A 27693-nucleotide genomic window follows, 5' to 3' on the forward strand; every position below is an offset into this window, starting at 1 on the left:
TTGTTTGGAAATCGAAGGAAAGCCGGCACCATTGATTTAGCAGCAAGTAAGTGCTGCTACCACTTGTTAAAGGTACAGTGCCCACATTCCCAAAGTGCAATGGGAAGCCAAAACTGCAACTGTCCAGTTCAGGGCAATGGTCCAAACGTAGAGACTTGGGGCTGGATTTTCAGAGCAGGAGAACTTTAGATGTGAGTCTTCCTCTCCCATTCTCAACAGGTCTAATTTTTACCTCCAGATAGGCGCATGCATTTGAATTTAGTGCTGATTTCCAACAGCTGTTAGAGAGGGCTATTTTAGATGTCAGGGCCTGTTTTTTTTTTAACTCCTCTGCTCTTTAAACTTGAAGTAAACAGCTTCTACTGGCTTCCTTTCACAAACCATCCATTGCAGCTCAGAAAAAAAGAAACTAACATTGGTTTGTGTTGTTTCATTTGAGTTCTTACTGGCATTTACTAAGGGCTACTTTTATTAATATTTGGTTAGAGCTACCTCAACAGTGTCCTGAGTTAAGTTCTAAAAAAGACTCCTCTTGTCAGAGCATTAACTCTGTTCCTGTCTCCACTGATGTTGTCAAACAGACCTGTCCAGTTTCTCCAGCATTTTGTTTGTTCTGCATTCTGTTTGCTTTGCAATTTAATAGGCTCTTCAGAAATCAGCTGTCTTTGACGTTGGATCCAAATAGAAGTTTGTTTTTATTAAAAGGCGAGCATTTGAGATCTGAAACCTTTGACGAGTTCATGAATGGGAGTAACCCCTCTACTGCCAAATGTATATAAATCAGTTGTATCGAATTGTTCAAAGTTTGACACCTGTCAATAATGGAGACTGGGTTAAGTGGCGGAAGGGTGTAGCTTCTAAAACAATTAGGGAAAATGTCTTAATCTTGAAGAACTGGGATGGCCCCCTAACCAGCACACCTTGACACTTGTCTGCCTACCTGTACCAGTCTCATATCTGCCTCGCTGTCTTTCACTGAGTAATTTAGCCAGTGTTTCTGTCCTTGGTGTGTATGGTTACAATGAATTGTGAAACAGTTTATTGTTCAACAGAGGGTGTTGCTAACGTGCTGTGGCCCACAGTGGGAGGCCATAGGATTGCATCTGATTACTTCATTCTGAACAACATGAGGGAAGGGCTGGACAAATGCTGGAATACTTTCCCCACACAACAATTAAAAGAAAAACATGGTGTGTGACTCACTCTTGCCACAACTCCGTACCTCCTAGTGATTTTCCCAAAAGCTGTACTGGCAGAAGCCAAGATGTGATCGCTTGTCTAAAATATTCAATTTTGCATGGTGCGAGTGTTAGGAAAGGTGAAACCCAGGAACTGGGAATGGCCTTTTGGTTCCAATTCTGCTGTCTACCCTCATATCAGTTTTCTTTGTTCTTACAAAGAATTTATGCTTGAAAGTCATTCCACCTGCAGGCCTTGACTCCTTGCCCATTCTTCACCTTCAAGCATTGATTGTAGCTGAGCAGTAAAACGCATCGTAAACAAACCCTGCCTCCCCTTCACCCCAACGTGTACTGTACACTGAAGCAAAGCTTCCTTCATGATCGCTCTGTACTCGAGCAAGGATATTTGTTGCCTGTTGTCTTCCCCCTCTTTCCCCTGCACTTTCCTCATCTCACTGACAAAATCTGAAATTGTGGCGCTTCCAGTGCAGCCTAGTACAGTACTTGTTCGCAAGAATGGAACAATTCATGAGAGGTCCATGGGAGGAGTTGGGATTTGTGGCCTGGGTTTGTGCTTAGCTGTTCACATTAGTGCAGTCTCCAACTTAGGGCAGGGTGAAATTATGAGTAAACTTAAATGAATGTTTTCAGAGTGAATGTAGGTGTAAACTAGTGAGAGGCCCAGTGGTGTGGCAGCAAAATGAACACCTCACTTATGCAAAGGTGGGGCCTTATGGGGAGTAAAAAATCTAAGCTGCAATTACCATCTTTGAAAGCTCATGTTTCACTGAATGTAATCTGGTCATTTCTAAACTACTGGTAGGTTCCAGTTTCAAGTACAATAATAGATTTTTATTGCAGCTTTCAGTTCCTGGACTCCTTGTTTTTCTTGATCTACATAAATGATTTGAATCCTGAAAGCATTTGTAAGCTTCTTATCTCCGCAGATAATATTTCATAAAAGGATTGAGATCATGCAAAATGGCAAATGAAGTTTAATAGACACATGAAAAATTTTGTCTCTGGGGAAAGAAAGGAAATGAACAGCATTGGTTAATAGTGAGATGAATAGAGCTGGACACTTTGGGAGAGACTCACAATGGCAAGAAATCACAGGCCTCCTCACTTCCTTTCCCCTGATATCATTATCCTCCTCCTCTTTAATACAGATCCGGTTTCTTCAGAGCCATTCCAAACAGCAATAGACCCTTTGGTCCAACCGGTCCATGCTGAATATAATCCCAAACTGAATTACTCCCACCTGCCTGCTGCTGGCCCATATCCCTCCAAACCTTTCCTATTCACATACTTATCCAAATATCTTTTAAACGTTGTAATTGTACCTACATCCACCACTTCCTCAGCAAGTTCATTCCATACATGAACCACCCTCTGTGTTCGAAAGAAAATTGCCCCCATGTCTTTTTTGAATCTCTCTCCTCTCAATTTAAAAACGTGTTCCCTAGTCTTGGAGAGTGCTAATTGTTCGGCAAGTGAAGAATGCACCAATTAATTATGATTTTTAAATACTGCTCCTTGTGAATTGTCCTGCAAGACAAAATGCTTAAACAAAATGTTACCTTTTTCTCCCCCAGCAGTACCAGAGTTATAGTTTGTGAAATAAGGAGAGTAATAGTGTATTGAAAAAGTTTATTTGGGCGTGACAAAGTGTGGTTGAGGGTTTGAGTAGTGGATTTGTCCATGGGGAAGGGAGGTGTAAGTAAAGACTGCCTTTTGGATGGAAAGAATATGTTGTCAAAATTGAAATCCACAGTTTGGTATACCTTTGAGGTTGTGAAGCATCAAGTTCAGCTGAAGGCATTGACTGGTGGTGAGTGTATGGAGTTTGTAATGAGTGCTCAAGGCAATGGCTTTGATCTTCCTTTCTAACCTATTCAAGCAAAAATTAAAGTTAGGGAAAGGTTAAAAAGATTTTTTAAAAATTTTTCATGGTCCTTGAAAAGAGTCACCGAGTGTGAGGTGTAAATGTTACTAGTTGTGAGCACAGCGCTGGGGAAAGATTTTGATGCTTAGCACAGACCAAAAATAAAGAGTTAATAAAGATATCTCTCTGACTGCGCCTATTCAGTGGCATCTGCTACCCAGTGTTGTCTCGACAGGGAGCACAATCTAATCACCAACATGTGGCAAAATTGGGCAGAAATTCAACAGCATTTACATTCTGAATCTGCAAGTGGTTTCCCTTCAGATCAGAATGAGTTAGCAGGAGAAATCAAAACCAATTTGTGCTGCCACATGAGATCTGAGGGTTTAAAATACTTTGGCCTGGAGATGGATGGTGGCGAATCTTGCCAGTAGTACTCATTCAAAGGCTTATTTGTCACAGACTGTGTAGTGGTCCTGGGTGGACAAATCTTTTGTCCCTTCAAACGCATGTTAGAAGTTTGATCATATGTTTAAAGGGCTTCCTGTTTTCCTATATAAAAGGCCTCCCGCAGTGTACACGCTTCATGTCAATTTCTTCTCTCTAGACAGAGGTTGTTCATTCTGGCTGCTTCACTGTTGCTCACTCAGCCAGAGCGCTCATCTCTATTAAAGGAGGTTTTAACATGGCAAAGCAATTCAAACTACTTGACACAACTGCATGGAGAGATTAGAACAGGTCACCAAATACTGGAGATGTTAAAGGAGATGAAGAAGGATTTCGGGAAGCAGCTCTGAAGCTTTGGACTCTGGTAGCTGAAGTCAGAGACGTCAATATGAAGAAAATTGAGAACCCACAGTAAGAATGATGGGAATGCAGGGTTCTAAAGGGAACGTCGAGAGAGTGGTGCTGGAAAAGCACAGCAGGTCAGGCAGCATCCGAGGAGCAGAACAATTGACGTTTCATTAGGATTCCTGATGAAGGCCTTCTGCCCGAAACGTTGATTCTCCTGCTCCTCGGAGGCTGCCTGACTTGCTGTGCTTTTACAGCACCATGCTCTCGACTCTGATCTCCAGCATCTGCAGTCCTCACTTTCTCCTTGTAGAGGGATTGGGGAAGGATGTGAAAGAATTAGGTTTGAGACCATGAAGGGATTTGAAAGTGAGATTGGATCTGGAGCCAGTGTAGGTCAGTGACCGTGGAGGTGATGGGGCACTCAGACCTGATGTGAGTCAGAATATAAACTATGATTAGATTTGATTAGATTAGATTCCCTACAGCGTGGAAACAGGCCCCCCGGCCCAACCAGTCCACACCAACCCTCCGAAGACTAACCCACCCAGACCCACCTCCCTCTGACTAATGCACCTAACACTATGGGCAACTTAGCATGGCCAATTCACCTGACCTGCACATCTTTGGACTGTGGGAGGAAACCAGAGCACCCGGAGGAAACCCACGCAGACACAGGGAGAATGTGCAAATTCCACACAGACAGTCCTGTGAGGCTGGAATTGAACTTGGGACCCTGGTGCTGTGAGGCAGCAGTGTATGTGAGTGTTGTGCAGTATCAACGCACACTGTCTCTCTTTAGTGAAGAGCTGGGGACTGCCTCAAGGCTACAGTTAATCCAGTACTTTGTCGTGTTGCACAATATCCAGTATGGATTGCAGGATTGTGAATTGGAGTAGAGAACACATGCTGGTGGGTGGAGGGGAGGTGCAGCCATTCTGAAAGATACTGAGAGTTTCAGACCAATTTTAAAAAACAATTGTCACAAGCAACTGACCTGGGATTGACCAGCAGTTAAAGCTGAATAGATGTCCTGGAACCTCACTTGACTGCCCTTTAGGCCGAGTAGAAATTTAGTAATATCTTTACTTGGAAGATTAAGTAAAAGAATGTTGAGTTCCCGATGGGGCAGATTGTACATGGTTGTACATGGGGCAGATTGTACATGGTTGTACATGGGGCAGATTGTACATGGTTGTACATGGGGCAGGTTGTACATGGTTGTACATGAGGCAGGTTGTACATGGGGCAGACTGTACATGGTTGTACATGGGGCAGACTGTACATGGTTGCACATGGGGCAGATTGTACATGGGGCAGGTTGTACATGGTTGTGCAAGAAACTGGTTTGACAGCTGAATGACATTTTTCTAGTTCCGTGCTTCATGTTCATGAGTTTAGTGTTTTGCCCAGCGACATGAGTTCATGCCATCACAACAGTTTTCAGATCTCTCGTGGGGTAATGAAGGAAGTGTGCCCCTTTTTTGACACAGTCCTGGAAAGCCAACTTTCAAAGCAAACAGTAAATCAATTGAGATAAAATCTTATGACATTCCAAGCTTCCAAGAATCCCAATTTGGAAAACCACTTCTTGGTACAAGAGGGAAAACGCCCACACGTTGTTTACATGTCTTTTTGTTTTTCTAACTCATTCTTTGTACGTTTAAAGAGTGAAATGAATGTAATCCAGGGACATACGCGCTATCCCAGGCATGTTTATTGTTTGTCTTAGCCGCTTCCTGTTTTCTCTCCCTAGGACTTCCAGCGTTGTCTCTACAAATGTCTTTGGGCAGCCCAGGTTGCGAGCTTCCCTCCGAGACCTCCGGTCACCACGCAAGTCCCACAAATCAACCCTTGAAGAAGATTTAAAGAAGCTAATTTTGTTGGACAACCCTTTGCCAGAGCAAGATAAAGAAATGCTAGTATGTTCTACCTTGGGCAGCCAGGGTGATTGGGTGGATGCTGAAATCCATATTTTCTTGTTGTCCATGAGGTACAGCAATAAGATGGGAATACGTAGCTTGGGAAGAAAGTCAGTCACGCACAAATTACCTTTGTACTTTTGGTGCGTGTTGTGATGTGAAGTGATGGGATATGGATTTTTGTTCCAGCATCCTGCACAACTCCTTCAGTGCATTACCACAGATTATTCCATTTCTGAAAGTAAGTCGACCACAGTCATCCCAAGCCACAATCCTGCCTAGATTGGCATCATCTGAACTTTAGAAACGCCTGCTCAGATTCTTATTTACTGAGATTTTGGCTGATCTGCAACCCGACTCCATTGACCCTACTGTGCCACATATCCCTTCATAGCTTTGGTTGATTAAAATCTATCTCCGGTAACATTAGCATTATATCCAATATCTCCTATTGATGGAAGAGTTCCACATTTCTGCCACCAATTATGTAATGTTCCCAAATGTTAGGGATATAAAATTGGCTAAATATGTCCTTTTTAATCCTATACTTGCCAACCAGCAGAGAGAATTTCTTTCTGCCCTTAATATTTTAACCATCGCACTACAAGGGAATCCAACCTGATATCGTTTGGTTCGATGAAGAATATGTGCAACATTGGGAGACTTCGTGTAGACAACAAAAGCCGCCTGAATGATCCCAGACATCTGAAAGAATCTACATGGGCTCTTAGAATTTTAAGTATCAGGCTGCACTGCTCTGGTGGGAATACTGTGATTCAGGACATTTGGCTGCAGTCAGTGGTCTGAAATCCTCTGTGATTTGTAAAACACGCACAAACATTATAGCCTCCGTGAATGTTTTTTTTCCTTTTTATCTCTTCCTTAAATAAAGGAACTTCTCTGCTTCTCTCTAGCATTCTTCACGAAAGACACTGCAGAGGACTCTGTCAGATGAGAGCATCTGCAGTGGACGGAGGGAAGCCGGTTTGTCCAGTTCCCAGATTGCAGCTCTTGACCAGGCACTGCCAAACGATGTGATCTTCACCAGCACGTACCCTTCACAAACACTGCCCACACGCAGATTGACCCAGCCTCCAGCAGCAATAAGTCTTGAAAAGAAATGTAAGAATGTAAAATAGGCTATAATATCTCCATTAATTTCTGATCTTTCTTTCTAATTGTAGATTATAGCATTTTATTTCATTGTATTTGTGTGTTTATGTATGTATATAAAATAATTGTGAACTTGTAACTGATAATAATTCGTTATATTTTGTTGTCTCCTCAATTAAATTTCTCCTCAAAACATTCTCACTGTCAAATGCCTAACAGGGTTGTTCCCTTCACATGTTAGTGGATGGATTCATAATGGCCTGTTATTTCTCTTTGGTTTTGTCATTTCAGCAAGTGTCAAAACTGCAGTTTGACATGTGTTATCTACAACTGAATTTCCCCCCAGTCAAATGAATAGCATTAGATTAGAATCCTTACAGTGTGGAAACAGGCCCTTGGGCCCAACAAGTCCACACTGACCCTCCAAAGCATAACCCACCTGGACCCATTCCCCTACCCTATATTTGCCCCTGACTAATGCACCTAACCTACGCATCCCTGAACACTGGGCAATTTAACGTGGCCAATTCACCACACAGTCACCCGAGGCTGGAATCGAACTGGATCCCTGGCACTGTGAGGCAGTGCTGCTAAACACTGAGCCACCGTGCCACCCTGGGCAATAAATGTTGGACAGAGTGCATGCCTTAAATTAATGGAACCCCATGTCTGTGTGGGTTTCCTCCGGATGCTCCGGTTTCCTCCCACAATCGAAAGATGTGTAGGTGAGGTGAATTGGCCACATTAAATTGCCCGTCGTGTTCAGGGATGTGTAGTTTAGATGCATTAGGCAGGGTTAAATATAGGGTAAGGGGACTGGGTCTGGGTGGGTTACTCTTCGCGGGTCGGAGTCGACTTGTTGGGCAGAAGAGCCTGTTTCCACATTGTAGGGATTCTATGATTCTGTGAAGTGAACGGTTTTTCTCACTGCTCTGTGTACACAGGCCTTTGAGAACAGAAGAGAGGTGGATGACAGAGAGAATTAATTAGATTAAAGAGATCCATGTTACCCTTGGGAGGTTTTAAACGCAGACCTATGTATGTTCTGTATCTTTCACACTGTGCTTTTTAATTCTCCCCTCAGTTGTCATAATACCTCAATGCAATGAGGCCTCTCTTCTTGAGCCACACTTTTTTCACTCATTAGCTGCCCACTGCATCTTGCACGTCAGAGCAGGAACACTGGGAAAAGATGTTGATGTTTTGATGAGAAGTTGTTTCCTGGTCTGTTGGCAATTTCCCCCTCCAATTTTGGAATTAAATTCTGTTTTGTGTTTTTTACCACTCAGCAAACATGTCTGCCTCTGAGCTGTCCTTGACTGATGTCCGTGACCGAGTTCCTGTGCGTCGTACTGATCCGGGACTGATGCCTCTGCCGGACACAGAGTCTGAATTGGAATGGTCCAGTCTGGTCAATGTTGCCAAAGCGTATGAGGGTATGATTCAATCTGAAAGAAGCTTTGATATTTTAAAGTGTCACATCAGGAATTCAAAACACTTCTGCGGAGAAAAAAATAGATTTAACGTTTAGAGTCCCGTAGGATTCAAAAGGTTAACTCTGTTTCTGTCCTTGCGGATGCTGTCTGGGCTGCTGAATTCCTCCAGAAATTTCCGATTTTTGCTTGTTTCAGATTTCCGGCACCTCTGGTTCTATTTTACTCAAAATACCAATCTACTATTTCCACCATTTCTTCACAATACTTGAATTTATGAAATTCTAGACTAGTCATCTATTTAGCTGGGCCTTGGAAATGCTATAGAACAGGTACAGTCCTGTGGATTATAGCTCAATAGATGAATGTGAATTGTGCAGTTGTGCTGTAGTCTTCTGTTTAGTTTGAACTTCTAAAAAGTGAGGATCCACTACAGGAGCTCTTAAATGTCACAGTCAAAACCTGATTTACATCTCTAAATTATTAAAGCTAATCTCTTAACATCAGGGCTGAAGATTTAGTGTGGTCCAGGGCTCACCTGCTAAACCAGCGATACATTATGTGTATTGATCTGTAGGGATTTTCAAGTAAATAGCAATTGCAAGGAACCCAGTGGAGTATAAAGTACGTTGTCATTGAATTGCACAGCAAAGAAAGAAGCCATTCAGCGTGGTTAGTCTGTGCTGGCTCTTACTGAAGACAAACCCATTCACTCACCTGCCTTGCTCACCTCCTATATCCTTGCAATGTTTCCTCCTTCAAGGATTTGAATCTGTCACTTTATCAGGCAGCAAATTAAACATTTGGCTGCTCATTGTGTGAAAGTGAGGGTTAAACTCCTTCCACCTCAGAAAGCTGGTCCAAACCCTGTGGTTGGAGTGAAAGTTTTCTTGTTTAACTCAGAGAGCCTTTTTTGTTCTCCATTTTTAAGGTAAGGGTGTGACAGGCAAGGCTGTCATTTGTTGCCCATCTGTGTTTGCTGCTAAATTCAGTGGCTTGCTCGCCATCTCAAAATAGTCAGGCAGAGACTGGAAGCACACAGCAAACCAGGCAGCATCGGGAGGTGGGGAAATCGATGTTTTTCGGATGTAACCCTTATCCAAACATCGACTTCTGCACCCCCTGGTGCTGCCTGGCTTGCTGTGTTCTTCCAGCCACCTGCCTATCTACCTGGGACTCGAGCATCTGCAGTTTTTTTGTCTCTAAACTGCCCACTGAGATGGCAAGAGTCAACGGTGTTACAGTGACTCCTGTTTTATGAAAACCAAGACTGGGTAAGAATGACAGATTTCCTTCTTAAACCTGACACGGTTTTTAATGACAACACCTAGCTTTGTAGTACTATTAATAAGTTATATCCTCAATTTGTTTTTAAATTATTGGTTAATTGAACTTGAATACTGCAGTAGTGGGAAAGAGCCAGCACGTTGTGCTGAAGAGCTTCCTTCTGTGCTGAACTGTTCTACGACAATGTCCCCATGGCATTTATCTGGGCCTCCAGATTACAAGGCCAGTGACGTTTCCAATATGAAATGGCTTTGGCCTGTTCCACTTGAGTCCTTCATGGCATAAAGACTCCTAAATTATTTTCACTCTCCCGGGAGATGACCTGACTCTGATATTTATTTTGGGCAGCTTTTTAAATTTTAACATACAGATCTACTCTCACTTCAGCTGGTAAACCGGGACTGGTTTAGGCACCACCTGTGCCCTTGATGTGGATTGTCATTCACTCACGGCGTCACTATCTTCTGCGTAAAGTGTATTTTCCAAAAAAAAAACTTTAAGCAATCTCCATGTTGCTGGGAAATCTGGTGTAGTCCACATTTGTGTCCTTGCAAGGTTTAAAGCCCTTTCCCTGCAGACCCTTGTTTTACCTGTTTACAAATAAAGACCTGCAGCACATGTGCGTGCGCACCATGCTTCCTGCAAACCTGTGTCTGTGTGAAGAGAAATCGAGAATAATGTCACTATTGTGAGACAACAGAGTGCAGGATAACCTGAAACCTCTGGGAGAGCGTCATCTGAGACTAGTCCAAGCGAACGTGACACAATACATCACTATAGAGGCATCACATCAACTGCTCTGAACTGAATATCCTGGGACTTGAAGCTGCATAAAACAAAATCTAGATTTATCCCCTCTGGCAAATCAGGATTGGCACTGAAGTGGCTCTCTGCATTGTTGGATATCAGTTGCCCCAGTCTGATTTCAGTTCTGCTGGAGGATTGATTTTCAGCAGCACTCAATAAATAATAGCAGCAAATATTATCTACAGGAGTAACTCGATGCCCAATCTGTAGTGAAAGGAGCTCAAGGTCAGCAGTTGGATTAAGCATCAAATATTGGCAGCAATGTAAATGGACTCTGACAAAGCCCAATGCGGCAGAAACACAGCACCTCTCAGTGAAGCTTTCAATTTCTGCATCGGCTGTTCTCTCAGGAAGAGAGGGAGACTTGCTTGTCTGTAATCATTAGCTTAAAAACTTAGGGCTGATACTGACTGTGATATGCTGGAAGTGGCCTGTGAATCCATTATTCCCATGGACAGTCACCTCAGTATTTTATTTAGCTTCTTGTGGTCACCTTTTAAGAAAAAGTGTAATTTTATCTGTCAGTGATTTAGCTGTTGTGAGCAGCTGTCAAGATAAACTGCATTGGCCGGCCCAACCAAGCCCACCATAATAATTTAAGAATTGATTGAAGGGGAAATGATGAAAGAGATTTGGAGGGGTTACTAGAATGGAGAATGATCATGACTGACCCAAGTACAGGAGCAATGCCCCTGATTTACAAATCTTTGTCTGGCCACCCTATTACTACTTATTGTGGCCCTGTTACTTTTCATTAACTGTTTGTTGTTTTCTCAGGGGCCATGATAGCCATCAGCATTTTGTTTTCTCTCTGTGTACATGTCTTTTGGTAATCATTATACTCATTAATCTTACCCCACACTCTCCTAATCAGATGTTCAACTGATAAATGTTTTGTTTTGGAGAACTGTGTTCTGCAATTTCATGTGGAAAGAGGAGGAATTTCCTCCAATCTTTCTCCTTGAAGTCTTTCAATTGGGGTCATCCACTTCACTGTCTAATTTATTATCATCATCTACTCCTCTTCAACACTTTTATATAGTTAGATTACCGCGCTCCTTGATTTTCTCGAAGCATTTCAGTTCCTAGATTGTGTCAGAGCTTACAGCCCTAAAGTGTGCATTGCAGGGCATCATTAGCCACATTAATAAGTGTTACTTAACTGGATACTACAATAGAGCATAATCCCCTCTAAATCCTTCCTATCTTGATTGAAGTCTCCTATTGCAGGTGCATGTTTCAGTTTGCCCATTCCAATCTGCATTACACTGATTCTATTGAACTAGAACCGTTCCAGGGGTGAGGGATTAAATTCTGCTTCAATAAAAGGAGCTGGGGTTGCTCTCCTTTGACCCCAGACACAGATTTGATAGAGGTTTTGAAATCATGACGGATTCACATAGCGCAGTTGACCAGAGGCTTCGCAGAGGGAACATTTTCCTTTCATGGGAATGAACATAGCTAAACGCCATCCAATATAAAGTAATCACTAAGAGATTGGCAAGAAACCTCCTAACCCAGAGAGTGGTGAGAATATGGAACTTTCTACCACAGGAAGTGGTTGATATTTTAGGAAGCAAATACGAAAAAGAAGCAGGCCATTCAGCCCAAAAATGTTCAGTAGATGCATTTAACTAGAGGTGAGGTAAGCAGGGGATAGAAGTTTACAATGATGAGAAAAAGGAGGAGGAGGCTTAAGTGGAGCGTTCACACTGACATCTGGTATGCTCACTGGCATGAACACTAGTTGAATTGAAGGATTGTTTTGAATGGTAATGGTGTTACTCAAGGCTGAACGGTTGATAAACAGGGACAGTGTTTTAAGGCTATTGATAAAAGAGCCAGAGGTGACACGGAATAAAATGTTTTTAAGCAACAAATGGTTGAGATTTGGAGCATGTGCCTGACATGGTGGAAATTGATTTGGTAATGAAAGGTTTCGTATTAACAATCATAAAGTTTAAAGGCTAGGGCAAAACAAACTTAACTGGATTGCTCTTTGACACAGCAGGCACAGATTCAATAGGCCAAATATCTGCCACCTGTGCTGTATTGTTCTGACTGTATTTGTACACAATAATGCCCCATAGGAGAGCTGCATTTCTTTTCTTGCTGGAATAATAGTCCCTTTTTAAATGCTGGATGACCCACAGGAGTGTACAATCTAGGTGATGAGACTATGATTTTATTTTGTCAAAAACTGAACAGGGTTTTGGAAAGCATCGTAATTGGCTGTTGGTCATATTTTCCATTTTGAAGGTGAATGTTTTGCACATGTTAGTTAGTTTCACTGGATAAAGAAAAGTAAATTAGTTTTGTATGAAGTCTTTATTCATAGTGTTACCTTAATATTGACTTTTTTCATACAATTATGTTTTGTTATCAATCTCTACCCTATCCCCCATCTTAGCCTGGGTTTGACCAGGGATGATGATTATTCCTATTCAATTGATTGTTCCCATGGGGGAGTGCTCTTGAATTGTCACCACTCTGCGTCTAGCCGTGTATTGTGGAGCAGCTGCCTCTAATAAATGTCTGCAGCCCTTGAGTTGATGAAAACCCACAATCATTTGCCAGATGTTTCCTTGAGGATTTGAGCTTGTGTTTTGTGTGCCATGTTGAGCCCATCCCAAAACACACTGGGGGGCTTTGGAGGGGGAGGCAAATGGTCCAAAACATAGACTCACTCTGAAAAGGTTGATCAGAAGTCCAAAGTGCCCGCCTAAACATTATCTCGATTTAAAATTCTCATCGTTGTTAAATTCCTCTAGGGCCTTGCCATTTCCAGCCTCTGTAATCTCTTCAACCCTCCTGCCTTCCAAATTGCTGTGCTTCTCTGATTTATGGTCTATTATATATCCTGGTTATTAATCAGTCCCCCACTGGTGACCTTGCCTTTAGCTGCCTGGGCTCCGAGTTCTGGAATTCCCTCCCAAAACCCCTCCAACTTTCTGCCCATTCCTTTTGAAGTCTATGTTTGACCAAGGCTTTGGCTATCTGCTATATGTCCTTACTTGGCTTGGTCTGCAATTTTCCTTGTTAAGACTTGTGTGATGCCTTGTGATGCTTTATCGTGTTAAAGATGCTGCATAGATGATCATCTTTGCAATACCTTTGAAATGTAGTCACTGTTGTAATGTAGGTTAAAGCAGCTGCCAATCTGTACGAAGTAAGATCCCACAAACAGCAGTGAGATAATTGACCAAGTAACCAATGTCGTTGTCATACAGGGTTGAGGAGAACTGGTCAAGGCACTGGGGAACCTGATCTCAGAGTGATGCCATCAGCAACGTTTCTTGCATGTGGAAAGCAGGCTTGGTTTCATAAAGACTTCATACAAAACTAATTTACTTCTCTTTATCCAGTGAAACTACCTAACATGTGAAAACATTCACCTTCAGAAGATGACACCTTTGACAGTGCAGTTCCCCCACCACTGTGCTGCACTGGGATTTTGGCCTAGATTACTGCAAGGCTTTGAAATGGAGTTTGAACCCCTGGTTTCTGACAGACAGCAGCATGCTCTGCACTGAGCTAAGACTGAGAATCTTCAGAACAGACATGAAACATAGAGGGGTCTCCCAACAGGATTTGCCAATGATAACTCTGTCTCTTCTTTCCACCAGTCCAGAGAGCTGTCTCCCTGTTCTCGCTGACCGATGCATCTATTGGATCAGAGGTTGGACCGGCTTATCCTGTACATATGCATAATACCCTGGAACGACAGTCCTCACCCCGCGTACCACATATTTTAAGGTAGTTGTTTTTATTCTTGTGATCTCCCAATGCTGTGTCTAATATGTAGCCTGGATCAAGATGTGAGAGGGCAATCTTATTTCTCCTACATACTAGATATACCTCACTGCTTCATATTCTATAAACATAGAAATGGAAACATAAGAGCAGGAGTACATCAATGCTCCACTATTCGTTATCTGAAGAGGCACAAGAGACCAGAATCTGAAGAGCACAGCAATTTGAAGGGCTATGAGGTTGATGAAATTATGGAGACTTGAAGTGGCGAGGCTGAAGAGAAGTTGAACAAAGATGAGAATTTGAATTGAGGTATTGCTCAGACAGGCATGTTGGCCTTCAGTTTACTCTTTCAGAGTAAATGTATTTTTTGGATTGTTTGCCGCATCCTCTCTGTCCTCAATGGTTTCTCCTGTAACTGTAGACACTCGCTCCTAGTTCTGGACTCCCAACCATCAGGAACATCTACCATCTTCTTGCATCTACCATCTCTAATCCTGTTAGAATTTCATAGCTTTCTGAGATTCTCCTTCATTCTTCTGAGCTCCAGAGAGTATAACCCTAACCTTTCCTCATACGTCAGTCCTGTTATCCCAGGTATCAGTCTGGTAAACTTTTACTGCACTCCATCTATACCAAGAACATCCATCCTCATGTCAGGAGATGAAAATTGCACAAACTATCTCAGGTGTAATCTCATCAAGGCTCTGTATAGTTGCAACAATAGGTCCTGCTCCTTCACGGTAATCTTTTCATTACAAAGGCTAACATGCCATTTGTTACCCTTACTGCCTGCTGCACCTGCTTCCTTGCCTTCCATGACTGGTGTATGAGGGCACCCAGATCTCATTGCACATTCCCATCTCTCAATTTAGTGCCAATCATATAATCGGCAATGCTTTGGTGAATCACAGCACAAACTGGAGTCTGTTCTTCCCAGCCTCGCAGTTAGGTACACCATTGTTCTGCCATTCTTACATTCCAATCACTTACTCCTTTCTCTCCCAGCACTCCAACCCAATCTGTATGGTACACCATTAGTCACCACCTGCCATTCCTGAAAAGACCCCTTTAATCCTATTCTTCATTCCTGTCTGCCATCCAATTTTCTATCCATCTCCATGCACTATTCACAATCTCGTTCATTTTAATTTTACATTTTTAATTTTAATCTATTGTGGGATTTTTCAGAAAGTTTTCAACAAAATCCACATAAACTGCATCCACCGGCTCCCCCTGAGCAATTCTACTAGTTACATCTTTGAAGAATTTTGTATTTGTCAAGCATGATTTCCCTTTCATAACTCCATGCTGACTGTGTAATTCTACCACTGCCTTCTAAGTGCACTGCTACGAAAACTGTCATACTGAACTCTAGCATCTTCCCCACTACCATCCAGTTGACTGGCCTATAATTCTCAGTTTTCTCTCTGCCTCCCTTCTTAAATGGAGAGGCTACATTAACTACTGAGGTACTCTGGAATATAGATTATCAGACCCTGAGGATTTGTCAGCCTCCAATCCCATCAATTTCCCAACCCCATTTCCCGAATCCTGATTCCCTTCAGTTCTTCCGTGTCACTAAACCCTGCATTCCCCAATATTTTTGGTATATTATTTGTCCTCCTTTGTGAATGCCGAACCAAAGGCCCTATTTAGTTGGTCAGCCATTCTTTATTCTTCATTCTGAATTCCCCTTTCTGACTACAGGAGACCGACTGTGCCTTCATTAATCTTCTCTTCACACCTTGGGGAAAGATTTTAGTCAGTTCCTTGCAAGCCTTCTCTCATGCACTGTTTTCCCATTCTTAATCAATCCCTTTGTCCTCCTTTGAATTCTAAACTGCTCCCACTCCTCAGATCTGATCTTTTCTTTTCTCCAGCCAATTTATAGACCTCTTTCTTGGATTTTCTGTCTCCAATTTCCTTTGAGAGCCGTGGTTTGGACTAGCTTTCCCTTTCAGTTTTACGCCAGACATGAATGAGCAATTGTTACATTTTATCCGAGAGCTTTTTGAATGTTTACATTGACCTTCCACATTAAATAATGTTCCCCAATCCAAAAATGCAAACCTGTCGACCTTTATTGTCTACAGTGCTTCTTTGGTACCTTCTTGAGTTGCTTGTTATCCATCCCCCTCAGCTATTATTTTAATTCACTCGCATGTGTTCTCAGGCACTCACTCAGAATTGCACGCTCTTGCTATGCCTTCCCCATTCCCTTAAGATGTTCCTTGAAACCGAGCTGTTCTACTGCAATGTTGATCTTTTTCTGTTTCACATTCCTTATGGAGCACTGTTATTTCCCTTTTACAATTCCCTGAGAAGTGTCTTGGAACATCTTATGATGAAATTGTTGTATGTTCATTGTACAGGTTGTGTCTCAGGAATGAGATACAATTGAAACATTTCAATAAAAGAATATGCAGTCTGTGATTAAATGTTTATCTGATAGATATTATTAATACCTGAAGTATAATAACATTACTGGATCTGAACCAATCCTCCAGCAGAGTCAATATTGAATCACTGAAGTATTGGAAGTGAGAATGCAAAGTAATTTGGGGAAGGTGATTTAGAGCTGGTGTAATTGGCAGAAACTGTCAGTTAAGTCAATGAAATAGTTGCTTTTAGTCCTCCAACAGGTCACTTCAGTCAGTTAAAAGCGCAGGTAGTTGCAGAATTTATTTTCCATTGGCAGTTAGCTTCTGTGTTAGTTACAAAGTGAGTCCTGGCTTAAAACTTCAGTAGGCAGCGATTGAGATTAATGTGTGGAATTTGGTATTTACAGCTCTTTTTCTGTAGGCAGTATATGATATTGTATATACCAAGCGCATCATCTAAGTGGTTTATCGAGAGAAAGTGCATTGTATGGAAATAGCGAATTAACCGGTTGGTGTGTGTGTGTGCGCGCGCATGTGTGTGCGCACAGTGGGATCTGACTGGTTTATCAAAGCTAGCCCACCGAGCACGGTGACTGCAGCATCACCATCACATTGTCCCTGAATTCCTCTCCCTACCTAACTGAGAGAGGTCCAAAATGCAAACGTTAGAGGGAGGGAGAGGAATCTTTGGAGCAATTCCCCTCCAACTGCTGAAAGCTAGTGGAGAAGTTTCTCAAGTGTCGGCTGGCTGTTCCACTGTAGAAGGCTGTTAGAGCTAGGCATAACCTAGCCCTCTGTCGTCTGGCTAAACGTTTCCCCCCTCCCCACCCCCTGTCATTGGGAGTGGGCATCCTGACTGACCTTGCTGTTTCCTATCTCCCTCTCATAGGGAGTGGACTAACATTAACAACATTTCAGACAGCAGTGTACAGAGCAGTGACCTTCACTCCTGCTCCATAAGACTGCGCACCCATTATCACATTCAAACTGGGCCTTGGGAAACATTTTACACACTGTAAAGAGTGGGTTATTTTGTTTGAGGGAAGAAAACTTCTCCGTGGCAGATGTATCTCTCCTTAAGTGTCACTGAAACACAGCAGCCACTTTGTATTCAGGAAGCTGTCTCAAACTACAATGCTATATTGACCAGATCACGCTTGCTAATGATGTGGTGGACAAATACTGACCAGAGAGATGACTCCCCTTTGAAACAATTCTAGGAGATAGTTTAACATCAGCCTGAGAGGACAGAAGAGGTGCCGGTTAATATATCATCCTAAAGATAGCACCACTGACAGTATAGCACTTTGATACGGAGGATCCAACTGGATTTCACTGAAAACTTTGGAGTGGGGCGTGAACCTACAACATGTACAAACGTTATTTTGTCACAACCAGAGGCCATTCAGCTCCTCCTATTCTGCCACTCAATAAGATCATGGCTCATCTGATGTGTAACCCCAATCAGCATTCCTGCCCAGCCCCTGTCACCTTTCCAAGAAGACGCTATCCTCAGAAAACTTTGACCTCCTCTCTAAAAGTCAAGAATGGCCCTTGACTTTTTAACAAGTGATGCCCAAAATTCTGGATTTTCACACAAAAGGAAGCATCGTCTCCACATCCACCCAAGCAAGACCCTTCAGAACAGGATGCCTTTTTGCGGATCATTTCAGAGAACATTTCTGGGACACCCTCACCCACCAACCCCACCGCCCCATTGCTGAACACTTGAACTCTCCCTCCGACTCCATCAAGGACATGCAGATCCTGGGCCTCCTCCACCGCCAAATCGTTATCACCCAATGCCTGGAGGAGGAACACCTCATTCCATCTTGGGACCCTGCAACCGCACGGGATCAATGTGGATTTCAACAGCTGCTTCATTTCCCCATCCCCCACATTACCCCAGTCCCAAGCCTCCAACTCAGCACTGGCCTCCAGAGCCATCCATCACTGTGCCCTCTGACCTATCAGCTTCTCCCTCACTTCTATCCACCTATTGCTTTCCCAACTACCGCCCCTCAAACCCACCCCCCTCCCATTTATCTCTCAGCCCCAACCCACAAGCCTTCTTTCTGATGAAGGACTAATGCCCGAAAAATCAATTCTCCTGCCCCTCGGAAGCTGCCTGACCTGCACCCCACTCTCGACTCCTTCAGAACCTTTATCTGTTTCGATCAAGTCACCTCTTGCTTTTCCAAACTCCAATGGTTACAAGCCCAACTTTGTCCAAAATCCCCTTATCAGACCAACCCTGCCCACTCCCAATTCCAGGAATTAGTCTAGTTAACTTTCTCTGAACTATCCCATACATATTTACATCCATCCATAAGCAAGGTGACCAAAACCACACACTACTCCAGATGTAGTCACACCAGAGCCCCGTGTAACTCAAACAAGACCTTGCTATTGTAGTCGACGCCCCTTGGGATAAATAATAGCATTCTATGAGCTTTCCTGATTAGATTAGATTAGATTCCTTACCGTGTGGAAACAGGCCCTTCAACCCAACCAATCCACACCGACCCCCTGAAGAGTAACCCACCCAGACTTATTTCCCTCGACAAATGCACCTAATACTATGGGCAATTTAACATGGCCAATTCACCTGACCTGCGCAGTCTTTGGACTGTGGGAGGAAACCCACGCAGACACGTGGAGAATGTGCAAAATTCACACAGACAGTCGCCCAAGATTGGAATCGAACCTGGGACCCTGGTGCTATGAGGCAGCAGCGCTAACCACTGAGCCACCATGCTTCTGTGATCTTTCCTCCGGCATTTGTGGTGGTTTGAATCTGCCGCTTCCGGTTGTCAGTTCCAACTGTCTGCTACAGTGGTCAGTATATTGGGTCCAGGTCAATGTGCTTATTGATTGAGCCTGTGGATGAGTGCCATGCCTCTAGGAATTCCCTGGCTGTTCTCTGTTTGGCTTGCCCTATAATAGTGGTGTTGTCCCAGTCGAACTCATGTTGCTTGTCATCTGCATGTGTGGCTACTAAGGATAGCTGGTCGTGTCGTTTCGTGGCTAGTTGGTGTTTATGGATGATGTGGATCGTTAGCTGTCTTCCTGTTTGTCCTATGTAGTGTCTTGTGCAGTCCTTGCGAAAAGAAAGCAACCACCCCAACACACACAAAAGAAGTTGCATCAAGACACTATTTAAAAGGGCCACAACACTCTGCAGTACACCAGAACTGCAAAAAGAGGAAGAAGAACACCTATACAATGTATTCGCCAAAAACGGATACCCCTGCAATTTCATCAACAGATGCCTAAGGGAAAGACAATGGAACGAGGACATGCCACAACCCAAAGGACTAGCCACACTCCCATACATCAGGAGCATTTCCGAACTGACAGCCAGACTACTGCAACCACTAGGACTCATAACAGCGCACAAACCAACAGCCACTCTCAGACAACAACTCACCAGGACGAAGGACCCGATATCCAGCATGAGCAAAACCAATGTAGTGTACAAAATCCCATGCAAGGACTGCACAAAACACTACATCGGACAAACAGGAAGCGGCAGAGACAAACCACTATAAATGCCAGAAGAAACATCACAGAAGCGCTTCACAGGAGGCTCCCAAGCACTGAGGATGTCACCTAGACAGGGGACGAAACGTCTGCAACACAAATTCCCAGCTCGGCGAACAGAACCACAATGACTTCCCAATTTCCTTCATACTCCATTCGCCACATTTTGAACCTCTATCATCTTGTTGCCGCCTTGTATCCTCTTCACAGCTTTTTAAAATCAACGGCAAATTTGGCAGTTGCACCCTCGACTTCTTCATCTAAGAGGCATAGTGGGCTCAGTGGTTAGCACTGATGCCTCACAGCGTCAGGGACCTGGGTTCAATTCCAGCCTTGGGCGACTGTCTGTGTGGAGTTTGCACATTCTCCCCGTGTCTGTGTGTGGTTTCGTCCGGGTGCTCCGGTTTCCTCCCACAGTCATGCAGGTTAGGTGAATTGGCCATGCTAAATTGCCCATAGTGTTAGGTGTAGGGGAATGGGTCTGGGTGGGTCGGTGTGGACTTGTTGGGCCGAAGTGCCTGTTTCCACACTGTAAGTAATGTAATCTAATCCAATCTAAATCATTTATATAAATTGTTAACCAGTGAGGTCCCAGCACCAGCATCTGTGACACATGGGTCAATACGTCTTACTAATGTGAAAAAGACTTGTTTATGCCTACACTTGGTTTCCTGTTAGCCAATCTTTGATCTGTGCCAGTATGTTACCCTGCAGTTTTATTCTCAGCAATAACCTTTTGAGTCACTTTGAAATGTTTTGTGTAAGTCTAAGAACAATGATTCCCTTTATCCATAGCTTCTCAAAGAACTGCAATGAAGTGGTCACACATGATTTTTCTTTCGCGAAGCCATGCTAGCTCTGTTTGATTACTGTGAATGTAAAGCAGAGCACTTCATTAATATCTTCATTAACAGCTTCCAACATTTTCCCTGTGTTAGGCCTCTCGTTTTTGCTTCCTATCTCCAATTCAAAGGAGTCTTGAACTATTAAAACCAGTGCATTGACTCGGTTATTAGTCACTTATTTTCAGACCTTGGTTGAAGTTCATCCAGACCCAGGTAACTGTCAACCTACATCTCCAATAATTTACTCAGTAGCACTTCTCTGGGGATTGATTTTCCTGCGTTCCTCCCTCCCTGCCATTTCCTGATTTAGAAAACAGGCGAGTTATCCACTGTGTCCCACTCTTCTACCTTTTAATGAGCATCCTTTCTGTTACAGTGATGAGCCAGGCTTGGCACTAACTGGCAAAGTCTACCAGCTTGAGATCCAATTGAAGCAACTCCAGGATGATCTGCTGAAGGTGAGAGATCTCCTGCCACATTTTTATTAAAAATTCATTTGTGGATCACTGGTGTCACTGGCAAGGGTAGCAGTTATGACCCAGCCTTTAAGAACTGGTGGGGGAGTAGAACTGATGGCCTTGGTGGGCAACCTCAGGTCAGCCACATGGGTGCGGTGTCGGTGCCAATGCTGGACTGGGTAAAGCTGTTAGGATTCCTTCACAAAAGTCCCAGCCTTTATTCCTTAGTAGCCTGAACAATGAGTGAAATGCTGCCCGCTGTGATTTGTGTTCCCATCACAGCAAGTCATTTTAAGGAGTGATTTCGAAGTAAACAATTCTTCCGTAGTTACAGAGACAGCGGTTTCGTGGGGGGTTTAGTAAATGAAGTGTTTGGCGAGAGAAGGGAGGCTTAAATCTTCTGGTTGCAGAATTATCAACTTAAACTTGACGAGGGATTTTGGGAAAATTCAAGTACAGGTTGTTCCTGCTATAACACACACTTTGTTAATGCGAATTCGCCGTAACGGCATTGACGAATTGGGGACACAGTTTCTAAAGCAAACACTTTAAAAGTGTGTGTTAGTTTATAATGTGATTCCGGCCCCATTAGTTTAAACAGTGCTGCTAATATGAAAGTTTTTTAAAAACATGGGATTGAACGAGAATAGAACGACTGCACTCGGCGGAGCGGGGGCCGTCTGGATCGCTCTGTGCGGAGGGGGGGGCCATCTGGATCGCTCGTGCGGAGGGGGGGCCGTCTGGATCGCTCTGTGCGGAGGGGGGGGTCATCTGGATCGCTCGTGCGGAGGGGGGGCCGTCTGGATCGCTCTGTGCGGAGGGGGGGCTGTCTGGATCGGTGCCGGGGGGGGAGCCGTCTGGATCGATGCGGAGCGGGGGCTGTCTGGATCGGTGCAGAGGGAGGGGGCCGTCTGGATCGGTGCGAAGGGAGGGGGCCGTCTAGATCGGTGCGGAGGGAGGGGGCCGTCTGGATCGGTGCGGGGGAGGGGACCATCTGGATCGTGGGGGGGGCCATCTGGATCGCTCTGGGTGGAGCGGGGGCCGTCTGGATTGGTGCGGAGGGGGGCCGTCTGGATCAATCGGGGTGGGAGGGGGCCGTCTGGATCGGTGCGGAGGGAGGGGGCCGTCTGGATCGGTGCGGAGGGAGGGGGCCGTCTGGATCGGTGCGGAGGGAGGGGGCCGTCTGGATCGGTGCAAAGGGTGGGGGCCGTCTGGATCGCCCTGTGTGGAGGGAGGGGGCCGTCTGGATCGCCCTGTGTGGAGGAGCTGAGGCAGAGGGTACTGCAACATTTAGGACAGTGAATTGCAAACTCCTTTCTCAACCCGACTTTAACACATCCCCTCCCAAAAACCAGCAATGTAATACCATTCCGTGTGTAATTTGTCATGTTCATGCATCAGAGAGCCACATGTAAAATCCGTGACAGTGGGCCGGTGTTCACATTGACCTCAATCATTGTTTGTTGAGGAAACCGCTGGTGTAATTACTGAAGATTGATGGACGGAACGGTCCCATTCTGTGCTGTAAACCTTTTTATTTAAGTTGTTCTGTATCTCCGATGCCTGGCCATATATGGATATTTGTTATGGAGGATCCAGTCGCAGAATACACAGTTCAGTCAGAGCAGGATGATAAACGGAGGCAGTTTTCCCGGCGAGTCACGAATCGCCTGTAAAGCTGGAGCAGGCTCAGAAAGCAGAGTGTTTCCACTTTGTCCGTCTGTGGGCGAGGGGAATGTTTCTTTTTCTAATCACCAATCATTTGCAAGACCTTATTCTAAAGTATTCTCTTGATATTCAAAAGACCAAAGAAAACATGCAGCCAATGTTGAAATCTTGGAAGCGTAGGAAGCCTGGGAATTGAATTTAAGCACAAACATTTCTTATTCCAGAGGGGAAACACGTATGTAGGGCAGCTGCTCCCAAGTGATGGTCACACAGCAGCACACTGCACAGCATCCAGGACTCCGGGTGGTTATACAGCAATAATGTCAAGCCCGTCATCAAGAGGCTGTGGGGACATGTTTTAAAATACCACTAAACGCTTGGTCATGTTTAAATTCAGCGAATCAGTCTGGAATTGTTTGGCGGCAGTGGTTAGCACTGCTGCCTCACAGCACCAGGGACCCAGGTTCAATTCCGGCCTCGGGTGACTGTCTGTGTGGAGTTTGCACATTGTCCCCGTGTCTGTGTGGGTTTCCTCCGGGTGCTCTGGTTTCCTCCCACAGATGTGCAGGTCAGGTGAATTGGCCATTGTAAATTGCCCGTAGTGTTAGGTGCTTTAGTCAGAGGGAAATGGGTCTGGGTGGGTTACTCTCCGGAGGGTCGGTGTGGACTTGATGGGCCGAAAGGCCTGTTTCCACGCTGTAGGGAATCTAATCTAATCTAATCTTTACATAATGGTGTTCACAACTATCACTGATCTGGGGCACCTGCTTCAATGCTGTTCTTTTTAATGCCATTCTTACCCAGTCTGATCCCCTCATGATTCTTTCATCAGAGTTGTGGTGGTTGACGCACTTATTGGAAGTCAGAACAAGCAGGGCAGTGTTGTACCCTCCTTGTTAAGTAATGCGAACTGAGCAAACTCACCCTGTCCTTTTCACCCCCTCACCCCACCCGAATCTCTCTCCAGGAGAAAGAGGATAAAATTGTCCTGCAGGCGGAGGTGGCAAACCTGAGGGTTAACAATCAGCGTCTCCAAGAGGAATCCCATTCAGCCACCGAGCAGCTGAGGAAATTTGCGGAAATATTTTCCAGCACGATAGAGAAAAAGTGAAGCCAACCAGCTCTCCCACAGCATCTCAGCCCAGTTTATTTCCTTTCGTTTGGTCGTCCATCCTTTTTGGAGTAACTGTAACCTGGAGGCATGGCCCATCTCGGGGTGGAAGATTCCAGAACATGCTGAACCACAGCAGCCATTTTACAGAAGGTGCAGGCAGTGGCATACTGACAGAGCTCGAGAGGAGGAACGTGAGCTGTTCGGCATCACTTGGTCAGCAGCTGGTGGACACTGCGACACATCCTTTCACATCACTAGAATGGAACTGGTCAGTCAGAACGGTTTCTGAATATCCTCCAGCGATGGTTAAATCTGCAAGCTTTACCTGAGCCCTCCCTCCCTATCTCCCAACTCCTGCCAGCTACCATAAATCAATAATTATTATCCATTGATACATGTTTGATCAACTGTCTTCCTCCAACTTACTAAGTTCAGTCAAGACTGTCAGGGTGATGCGCTTTCGCAGAAAGCAGCAGCTTTTATTTTTTTTAAAAGAAACCTTACTGGTAGAAATTAAGCTTCAGTAAATGTAGGGTGCCATTTTTAATTAGTTTTATTTTTAAAACTTTTTTGTTTCACTCCCAGTTGTTCCTAGCTGCACTACTCCGGGTCCCTTCGTGGGAACAAAAACCAGAGTGTCCTGGATATCTTCTCACGTCACCTTTTGTCTCAAAATTGGTGCACGCAACAACGTGGCGCTCTCGTATTTGTGTTCATTTTAAAGTTGCAGATACACTAAGCAGCAAAACATCATCCCTTACACATATTAGGATATCTGAGTGAGGAGGCTCCGAGTTTAATCGTCAGTCTGCAGTGACTGAGTTCAGACTGCAGAGTGGTCAGGTGCAACTGCCTCTCGAATCCTTGAGGAATTGGGAGGACACTGGGTCTCCAGTCTTCGTCACTGAGCAGTAACTGTCCTTGTGTCCCCTCCACCTCGCCCCCCCCCCCCCCCCCCCCCCTCCCGCGGGACCCTCCCATCCCATTTTTGTGTGGGGCAATTCAACGATGCTTTCTGTAGCCGAATAGTTCGTTGCTCTAATTCTGTGCATGATAAAGAGTCAGTGAGGTGAGGTGGAAGGGATTGGGGAAATGGTTACCAACCATGCAACATTTCCCCTCAACTCGAAGCTTTGAGGGAAGAGGTGGGGTGATCAAAGTAGGCTGAGAGGCAAACCATTTATAACTCAGTGTAGGAGATTCACCGTAAACCACTTAGTTCGATGGTAATGCCATGCTCTCTGACCTTTGACAATTTGTGATGCAATCAATAGATTTCAATAAAGCTATTTAATTTTATTTGAAAATTTAATCAAAAGGTTTTGTTTCCAATATTTGAGAAAGTAATATTGCAAATGATATTTAAAAAGCAGTCACCCAGGTCTAACATTAATATAGGAAGTTATTAAAGCACTTTCTCTCAGACTAAATTATTTTCTAGAAAATTCCATTTTAAGATCGCTCAGGAAGTTTAATCTAATAAAATGTAAATGCTCTTTGTATACGTTATATTTGTATAAATTGCTTTAGGTTTGTTTTTTTAATTCAAAACCTTAATCAAAATTGGAATTGCTGAGGTGAATCGGTAACTACTGAATATTCTGGAATTTTTGTGATCATCCCTTTCTTGGGATTATACACTGCAGGAAAAGACTATTGTGGAAAAAATCGTGTGGAATGATTGATTAAAACAGACAGCCAGCAGCTGAACGTTAGCTGTCAGGTTGATGCAGTCATCTTGATTTGGGCAAACTACGATTTTATTTTTTTTGTCAAAACCTGTTCTTGAAAGGGGAACAGTCACAAAATGAGCTGGACCCTGCCCTCTGGGTTCCTTTGCTTCCTCATCTGTGAAGAGCTGAGGAGAAAAACACACATGCACCTTTTCTAGTCTGGCTACAGATTGGTTCAAAGTGCAGGATCCCACACAGCAAGTCAATGCAACTGTCTACTGTTGTCTGGATTGAGTTTTCACTAGGCCAGCTCCCACCATATTAGCAATTACAATCAGTGACCATGTGGGATTTTAGCGTCTGTGTTCACTCTAACCTAGTTAGATAACTCCTGGCTGTTCAACACTGAAACAGTTCGACTGAAGAGCTCTTGTTGTTTTAGGCCCTTTTGTCTCCTGATACATTTCTACACGCAGCCTCTAATATTGTCTCAATCCAGTGGCCATGAAATGGTGCTGTGTGAATCATTCATGCAAGAATGCTTGACACTCATTCATCTGAAATTGTTTTGCTGGGTCTTATAATGGGGAGTTAACGGAGTTAGACAAGCTTAACGCTTTCAGTAAAGGAATGTTGAATACGTGAAGCATCTGTGCACTAGTGCCATCTCTGAGAACTTCTGCATTAATGAACTTTTCATTGTTTGAAATATGTTGAGTGGCTACAGGGAAATGGGGAGCAGCAGACGCTGGCAGGGAACTCCAAGCATCCAGTCAAATGGATGACACAAACAATCAGATCAATGTGTTGAGTGGTGAGGAGATTGTTCCAGGCTTAGACTTGCAGCTAGTGTGTGGGTTATGCAAACGAGAGAGGGAGGGGGAATGAAAGATCAGGGAAAGTAGGCTACTGAGGTGAAAGGATAATTGAGTGTCTGATAGTTGAACCTTATGACCTGGTGTGTCCAGTGTTAGTTTTGCTGCAGAGTTAACCATGGTGTATGTTAGAAAGAATGTGTTCGTGTGTGCTCAGATAAGAGGGGGGGGGGGGGGAATAACTTATTGTGGTTAAACTGCACTACATGAGTTAATATTCTCACTTTTAAATTTAAACCAAAAACAACTGCCCTCCCTTGTGACTGTTCCCTCAAAGATAATGCAATCTTCTTTGTCGCTGCATGCTGACAGCATGTGTGTTTGCGATTTCTTGTATAAACTGGATTACAAAAGAACTTTTTATAAGACATTTGTATAAACAACCTAAATCTGAAGCTGAACAAGTGAAAGAAAATGTTCCGAGCTTTGCAGCTGCAACCAACAATGTCTTAAAAAAAAAAGAAAAGTTTACCTGGAATTTTATCGTACTCTGTAATATTTGTGTATAAAGAGTGAGGAAGTCTTAAATTTTATTGTTTTTGTGTGGTGCAGATTTTCCAATGTACATTTTGTCTGTGTAGGATTGTTGATGTGATTTTATTGATTTGGGGGAGTTTTTTGAGTAGCGTGTAATTTATCTGTTATCATTTTATAAAGACATCAGACTTTTAAATGAGGTTTGTATTTAATTTGTGATCTTTGTTTTGATTTCGCTACACAATCGATGAATCCTCTTTCATTTTTTCATTCCTTTCGCATGTATCAGGAAAAGCGAATAAAAGTTTTCATAAACTTGTAATGTGCGTGGTGCATTTCTGATTTCAAGATGAGATGGTTGCTTTTCAAATGACCCCAACTTGGCACGCTCCTGCCCAAAATTGGCTGCTTGTTGCAGTGAACGACATCAAGTTGAATTGACTCCGCTCCATGTTCCCAGGATTTGCTGACTTGACTGATCCC

The 27693-nt window shown here is 43.8% G+C and overlaps 1 protein-coding gene across 3 annotated transcripts in view; it reads left to right on the forward strand.

The window, feature by feature from the left end:
* sipa1l3 (signal-induced proliferation-associated 1 like 3) overlaps positions 1-27451 on the forward strand; it is a 246985-nt gene extending 219534 nt beyond the window's left edge. For all 3 annotated transcript variants that reach the window (XM_060856237.1, XM_060856236.1, XM_060856238.1), the window contains 6 exons: positions 5615-5780; positions 6695-6902; positions 8183-8329; positions 14047-14176; positions 21322-21403; positions 24039-27451. In XM_060856237.1, the coding sequence (XP_060712220.1) occupies positions 5615-5780; positions 6695-6902; positions 8183-8329; positions 14047-14176; positions 21322-21403; positions 24039-24182 (877 nt within the window). In that variant the 3' untranslated portion in view covers positions 24183-27451. The remainder of the gene's footprint in view (positions 1-5614; positions 5781-6694; positions 6903-8182; positions 8330-14046; positions 14177-21321; positions 21404-24038) is intronic.
* The last annotated feature ends 242 nt before the right edge of the window (positions 27452-27693 follow it).

The sequence above is a fragment of the Hemiscyllium ocellatum genome, chromosome 47, assembly GCF_020745735.1.
Source record: "Hemiscyllium ocellatum isolate sHemOce1 chromosome 47, sHemOce1.pat.X.cur, whole genome shotgun sequence".
Lineage (NCBI taxonomy): Eukaryota > Metazoa > Chordata > Chondrichthyes > Orectolobiformes > Hemiscylliidae > Hemiscyllium > Hemiscyllium ocellatum.